The sequence below is a fragment of the Populus alba genome, chromosome 5 (assembly GCF_005239225.2).
Source record: "Populus alba chromosome 5, ASM523922v2, whole genome shotgun sequence".
Taxonomy (NCBI): domain Eukaryota; kingdom Viridiplantae; phylum Streptophyta; class Magnoliopsida; order Malpighiales; family Salicaceae; genus Populus; species Populus alba.
This window is the reverse complement of record NC_133288.1, coordinates 14,621,320-14,628,919: the sequence shown is the minus strand read 5'-3', so window position 1 is coordinate 14,628,919 and position 7,600 is coordinate 14,621,320. Positions and strand designations below refer to the sequence as shown.

At 29.8% G+C, this 7,600-nt stretch overlaps 1 protein-coding gene across 1 annotated transcript; it reads right to left on the bottom strand.

Annotated features, from left to right (window-relative positions):
• Positions 1 to 3,055: 3,055 nt before the first annotated feature.
• LOC118036711 (bet1-like protein At4g14600) lies at positions 3,056 to 5,266 on the bottom strand. Its single transcript, XM_035042509.2, has 4 exons — positions 5,008 to 5,266; positions 4,807 to 4,930; positions 3,902 to 3,958; positions 3,056 to 3,482 (listed from the first exon to the last, which is right to left on the bottom strand). The coding sequence occupies exons 1-4, from the start codon at positions 5,070 to 5,072 to the stop codon at positions 3,321 to 3,323; spliced, it is 408 nt and encodes a 135-aa protein (XP_034898400.1). The 5' UTR covers positions 5,073 to 5,266; the 3' UTR covers positions 3,056 to 3,320.
• Between the last annotated feature and the right edge of the window lie 2,334 nt (positions 5,267 to 7,600).

The following is a 7,600-nucleotide window of genomic DNA, read 5'->3' as shown; positions in this document are numbered from 1 at the left end:
TCTCCCACTTCTGCTTCACTTGCTTTCTTCCCCAAATGGAGCACTTGAATCCTCTGACGGTCCAGCTATCTCCAAGAACAGTGGCAGCTTGATCTCAAAGCTCCGAGACTCGGTCACCATCCTACCCTTGAAAGATCTGAGGTGTGCTGAAACTTCCATGGTGGGGAACACTCGGTTTATGAGCTCCTTGGATGACACCTGTGAGGCGAATGAAGCTGAATACCTCTATGACCCTTCACAAACGTCCAAGGGAGGGCTTGTATGCATCAAGGGGTGTCAAACAAGAGATGGAACCAAGAACTCGTATGCCCTGAGGCTCTTCCAGTCTCTGCCACGCTCGTGAAGGGCTTGGCATTCGTGTCAGTCATATTATACTATACTGTGCAGTTACTGTGTATGTTATATTTTCTTTGATATCGTGTTTGGATTGATTGTCAAATCTAATGCTTTAATGGTAATTTAAATATTTTTTTATAAAAAATAAAAATAAAAATTAATTAGTATTTCGTTACTTCAAGATAATTTAAATGTTTTTTTATAAAAAATAAAAAAAATTATTAAGAATACCTTAAAAGTAGTTTAAACAATATTTTTTTAATAAAAAAAATATATATATATATATATATATATATAAATTTAAAACACTTAAAATATTTTCTATACTTCAAAAAAAAATTACATTTAAAAAAATTATTATTATTGACCCGCCTAACTACGAGCCAACATGCAATTATTATGGCGTTCGACTGGTCGGTGTTGGTTGGTCTATAAAAAAAGAGAGCTTGAAACAAGATTGGTTCTGTTCCATTGGGGAGAGTTGAGGTCTAAAATGGGGTACTCATGGCTACTGCACCTCATGCAAGCTAACTTTGGAGCTGTTAGGAGATTTGAAGGGCCTTACTGCTTTGAGAAGACATGCAGTTGTGATCATGAGACATGACGAGGGAAGTATGGGAAAGGAAAGAAACCTTCAGGTTTTCGATCTGTTGCGATGTAATGCTAGAAGACTTTGCGACATAAGCCCTGGAGGCAAGGGACAAGAAACCAGTGAAAGAGTGTTCAACTTGTTACAAGGCCGACGCTGCTTATGAGAAGAGGTTCAAGATCATTCAAGAACGCAGCAGCTGTAATACGCATATTTGCAAGAGAGCATGTGAAAGGTGGAGGGCTGCACATTGAAGGTAGCTCCGCCAGAAGATCTAAGCTTCTGTGACCAGGTTTGTCTGTAACCTCCACTCTATTGGATCTCAAACTTTTCTTCCCTTTCCCACTCTTTTTACAAGAAAAAAATTGATATTGTCAGAGAGAATTCATGCAACACATGATATATCCCAGCTATCGATCCATTTAATATATACATTTAATTTTTCTCCAAGAAAAGAAAAAACGACACTCATCCTAGCCCTTTATTGTTACTGGAAGCAAATTACCCAGCTTTCAATTTCTTACCAACAAATGCTAGTAATCATGATGATTAACATCTCCGGTTACCTCAGGAATGATAAGGATAGGAATCTCGCAAAATATAACTTACCTGTCAAGTTCCAAATTTATTTTTAAGAGTTTATCGGTTCGAGTTCCATAAATTTCAGGATTATTAAAAATTTATATAGTCATTAATTTTAGGATCCGTGGAATTAATCGAAGTACATGCAAACTAGTCCAGACACCTATATTAATAAATAAATAAAAAATAGCTAGGATAGGGCATAACTAATTTAAGCAAAATTTCAACTTAATCCAATTTGACATTTATTTATTGTTATAAAATAAGAGAAATAACTAGAACAAAAAGATAGATAAACAAAATAAAGTTATGTTTGGTAATGATTTATTTAAATTATTATTTTCACTTTAGTTTATATTCTATAATGAATATCTTTTTTTTTTTAATTAGCTTAAAATGATAATTTCTCTGCTCATCATCAAAGTCATGTTATTTTTATATTTTTTTTGTAATCATCATAAAAAAGATAATTCATTCTTAAGAAGATAATGTTAAAATTATGATTTCGCTAAGTCATTAAATCATTTATCTAAATATATTTAATAATAAAATAAATAATCAAACCAATTATGTCAAACAAAATACTTACATCAACACAAAATTAAAACCTAACATAGTTACAAAATACAAGGTAATAATTTCATCATAAATACACATGTGTTGTTATCTTTCAGTCCTCACCTCTTCATTATGAAATCTTCTTTTTTTTTAGAAAATGAGTAATTTTTATTTCTTTATGCTATGTATGTTTTAATCATTATATTAATTTTTTTTAATAATGATATTCATTTCTTTCATAATATAAAATGGTAAAAACATTTCTTCTTATATTTTTTAATTAATGAAAATCACTCTTTTGTTAATTAATTACTCATGTTCAATTTATATATATATAAAAAAAGGTTATTTATTCTGATTCTTTCATTTTTCTAATTGTTACAAATTATTAAATTATATAAAATAATTTATTATTTATTTTAAGAAATTGATTTTTCCATATTAAATTGATTAAATTAAAAAATCAAACTTTTAATACAATGACATTCTCAAAAGTATTTTTCAATATATATATATACACAATAAAATTTTGAAATTACGAAATATTTAAAGAGAGATTTGTGAAAAATTGGTTTTTATTCGTTTCTGTTCCTTCTCTCTTTCTTAGATGGATGAAAAATTGACTAAATATTATTTTAGGGTAGAGACAAAAATCTATTTTTGTCAGTGTCTTGACAACTAAACATGTTTATATCTCAATTTTTTTTTACCTCTTCTAATCCGAGATAACAATCAAATGCTACTTTAAGTACATATATAACTCTTTAACTATAACGGCAACAAGTTTTCCTTTACTGAAATTTTCTTCGGAACATGCTAATGCTAAACAGAATGCGATGAAAATAGCAAAAAACCAACTGGAAATAACAAAGAAGCTCAATGCCTGTTGTTGCAATAAAAGCTCATTCTTTTTGTAGTTGTGTTCATTCAGGGCAGAGTAATGGCGTGCTCCGATGTTGGCATTTTACAATCTTATATCATAGGGCACAGTTGAATGGTAACAGATAAGTTTTAGGGAATAAGGCTTTGTTGTTGTACATGAGAAACAAGGGGAAATACATGCAGTAATATTCTCTCTTTGCAAAAGTAATCTAGCATTCAACTACAATTGTACGGGGGAACACAATTTTCAAACGTCTCGTTACAAATGAAGCTGCTGCTGGGAAGATTTACAATAGAACCCGCATTTTGACTCTTGGTACATCCAGAGGATGGGCGTTGATCGCTTAACAGATACTTTGGTGCTCAATATACCTCATCTTCTAGACATTTTGGACCACAGGTAAACCACCATGAAACAAAACAGTGCAAAAAGAACCACATGAACGATATGGTTTCCACCATTCTTGATGATACTCTTGTTTAATTTCCTGATGTTGTTCTTCACACCAGCTTGAGCTTTCATCACAGTCATTTGCTGTCATGTCATTAAAAGCAAGCTTTCAGAAGGCAGTTACAGATTTTAGAAATGGATGAATGTTTCATTTATCAATTCCTTCTTGAAAATAAAATTCAATGTTCCAAGTTCTTTTTTTTCTTTTTGAGAATCAATACTGTCAGTTGTGTGCAGATAATAATCTTCTTCTTCTTTTTTACAATATGTGCTATTTCTAACGTTCAGTACTTTTATCAACCATTTCCTTATCTACTATAGTTTCACATAATGAAAGCAATTGTGCTCGTTTCAAATTAATAACAAAACATGGATTGATTTTCGCAAACTAGCAATTCAAATGGATATTATAACATCCTAGGAGTAGCAATATTGAGGAAACCAGAATCTAAAAGAAGGAAGACTTAGCGTGCACAAATGTTAAAATAAATATAAGCATATACCAGAGTCTCTAAGAAATCCTTCTGATACTTCGCTTCTGATTCTATCTCTTGCGCAACCTGCACCACATTATTAAAATTAAATCTAACAGAACATAACAATGGCAGGGAAACTTCAAACCATTCTGCAGTCAAACTGGCAACGCCAGAAAATAATGTTAAATTTCAAACTGAAAGCACTTCATCATTAGCAAAATCATCAACAGCAGTTTTTATTTTTGCAGGAAATGTGCTCATATTTCAAACTGAAAGCACTCCCCCAGAGTCTTTAAAGCAATCAATCCACCATAATCCTTCCATTGGTGGAACAACCTCAAGTGAAACCTTGTTTTGTTTCTGTTCTTAATAAAAAAAAACAACACGATATCCAAAAACCAAAATTGACGATAATTTTGTTAAATCCCATAAAAGAACATCTCTAAATTTCACAAATCCAGAGTTGATAAATCACATATATCTTCAACTTTTATAAAGATTATAGAGGATAATCCATCCAGAGCCTAGGGTCTCCAATACAACCTTGATGGTCATTTTATTCACTCCACAACTCATCTTCCTGGCATTCAAAGTTAATATTTCAATTGCACTGGTTGTTAAAGAAAAGCCACTTTTTACCTCCAATCCAATATAAAACGAGTATGAATAGATTTCATTGAAGTAAACCCCAATACAAAATCTTACAAACAAGGAGAAAATTCCTGTGCATAATTCCAACAGCATGTGGAACTGCCCAATTTTGCAACACAATCAGGCTTATTTTTGCAATTAAGTATTACAAAACCTAATCCCTAATAAATTACCCCATTTACAGCCCCAAACAAATAAAATTGCAGCATATCCACCTTTTACAGAGGAATTGCTTTACCATAATTAAGCAAGCTCAACAATTTCAACTAAAAAGAGCTTACGTTTCTTAATTGCCTAACTTGGCTACGGAGGCCAGTGATCTCGTCGTCCAAATCCCCATGGATCGGGTCAATCCGCAATTGTATTTCATCAGAGCTCGCCATCGGTCTCGTGCTAAGTCCCTCTCTACAAAGATTTTGAATACAAAAATTACAAATATGATAAAAGAATCTTAAACCCTAAATTTGACGACCAAGCAATACCTGGATCTGTAAGGAGCAGCGCCACCGTAAATAGAACCACCTCCTCCGCTCGACCTTGACGCCATTCTTGAAGGAAATTTGACTGGGAGGGAGACTTGCGATAATTCAATTGGAAGAATTGTTGACGTTTTTCAAGCAAGAAATCCTCCGTCGAATTTCTTTTCTTTTCTGGATTTGTAAAGAGGGGATCCGGTGAAGGAAGGGGGCACTTTGTTTCATACGTGGCATATAATTACTGCTTTGATGTGCGTAGCGTTTCGAATACATTTTTCATTCTTTAGACGCGGAAGCATTTATTTATTTTCTTCTTTCATTTTCGAATCAATTTAAAAAAAATATATATATTTTTAATTTAAATATTTTTTATTTTTAAATTATTTTAATATATTAATATCAAAAATAAATTTTAAAAATAAAAAAATATTTTAATATTTTTTCAAATAAAATATAATTATCATCGTAATATCAAAATTCCTCTTTTTATATTCTTAGATTACAAGGGGCATGATTATTAAATAAAAAAGAAAAACATCACTTTTTTACTATTGATGATAACTGTGACACCTTTGAATACTTTTTTACTATTCAAAGGAAAGTTTGGTCCACCTACTTTCATTTGAATTTTGTTTTTGACCCCTTTAGCTTTTGCAATTTTTGTTTCAGTAAAACAACTCCATTCTGTTTCTTTTGTAGTTCATATGCTTAATAAAAGAGAGAAAGTTACTGAAAATAGAGAAGATTGCCGGTTAATCCAATTTCAATAATAAAAAAGTCATTTTTAATATTAACAGATTTTCTTTGAAGAGAAGAATTCCATTGATTTATTTTTTTGTTTGCTTTTTTCTATCAAAAAAATATAAGTCAGAGCTCAATGAGATCTTTAAATTAGTGTCGGTTTTTTTGTATTTTAACTGATTTTTTTTTCTAATTTAAACTCATAAATGAGTTTATTTAGATGTTTAGGAAGGTTTTTTTAGATTAAAAAAGAGTTTTTTAGATCCTTGAAGCCGAAAACCAAACTTAAATGGGTGACGTTTAACCAGTGTAAACAACATGTCATATAATATTAAACAAAATTAAAACATACAATATGTTATCCACCCAACCTAACAAAAAAAAATTCCTAAGCTTTTTTAAGCCTTTATTTTATATTTATATAAAATATAAAATAACTACAACAAATTTTGGATTTGTTTTCAAATGAAATTTATGACTTTTATTATGGTATTAGCATATATTCTTTTTATTATGCACTTCATGATTTTTTTTTAAATTTAATAAAAAAAAATTGAATAAATGATATTATATTTATAATATTATTTTATTAGATATAAATCAATTTAATATTTATTTTTGAATGAGATTCTCTTGCCTTTTTTTTATCATATTAGCAATCATTTTCTTAATTATTTCTATATGCCTACAATGCAATTTTTTTATGTTCATGGTTGTGAATATTCTATGAAAATAAAGTTCTTGTCATCATAGTTATGTCAAATATTTTTCTTTAAATTTCTTTCATTGTTTGATCAATGAACTATTTGTCTTATACAATTTTTTTTTAAAGAGAGATTATTATATGAATCATAAAAGAAGTTTTAAAAAAAAATATTTCCTTCATGATTTTATTTGCTTTCTTTGATGTTAAATTTTCTTTAATAATTGTATAATTAGTTAACAAATTAGAATTCAAAAAATTTTTATGTTACAACCTGCAATTAGTATATTATTCTTTTTTTTTTCTAATATATTTGTGTAAAAAAATCAAGTTCTTTTTTATTAATACTTACATTTATGGTTTTGGTAAGTTGATGTTTAACAAATATTTATCCTGATGAAGTAAAATGCAAAAATAAAATAAAATAAAGAATCACATTCATTAGATATATCATGTTACCATTTTGACTCTTATTTTCCCATGTATTTTTAAAAATAAAAAATTTCTAAAAACAATATACTTTTAGTGAAGTTCATTTATTTTTCCTTATTTTTTGTATTTTTGTTTCATTTTGTTGTTATAAGATAGATAAAAAATAAAAATAATAAAACTAATAAAATTGAATTTTAAGGAGTGAAACTCGTTATCACGCAATTTATAATTAAGATTGAGATGTGATCTTAAAAAAATCAATAGAGATTTGATAGGAGTTTAGTTGGCCTCCAATTGAGTATTTATATTCTTACTCCTTTAGAGGTAAATCTTAAGCTTCATCAAGAGGAAGGAGATCTCCTATCAGATCCATCCTTGTATCGACAACTTGATGGGAGTTTGAAGTACTTAACAATTACTCGTCCTGATATTTATTTTGTTGTGCAACAGATTAGTCAGTTTATGTAGGCCCCTCGAAATCTTCACCTAACCGTTGTTCATCGCATTATTCAATATCTGAAGGGCACCTCTACACACTGATTATTCTTTCCTAAGAAGTCTTCCTTACAGTTGGTGGGGTATAGTAACGCTAACGGGGTTGGATGTGCAGATACTCATAATTATGTTATTGGTTGATGCATGTTTTTAGACAATGCACTTATTTCTTGGAAGAGTAAGAAGCAAAACAAAGTTTCTAAGTCCTTCACTGAGTTTAAATACCAC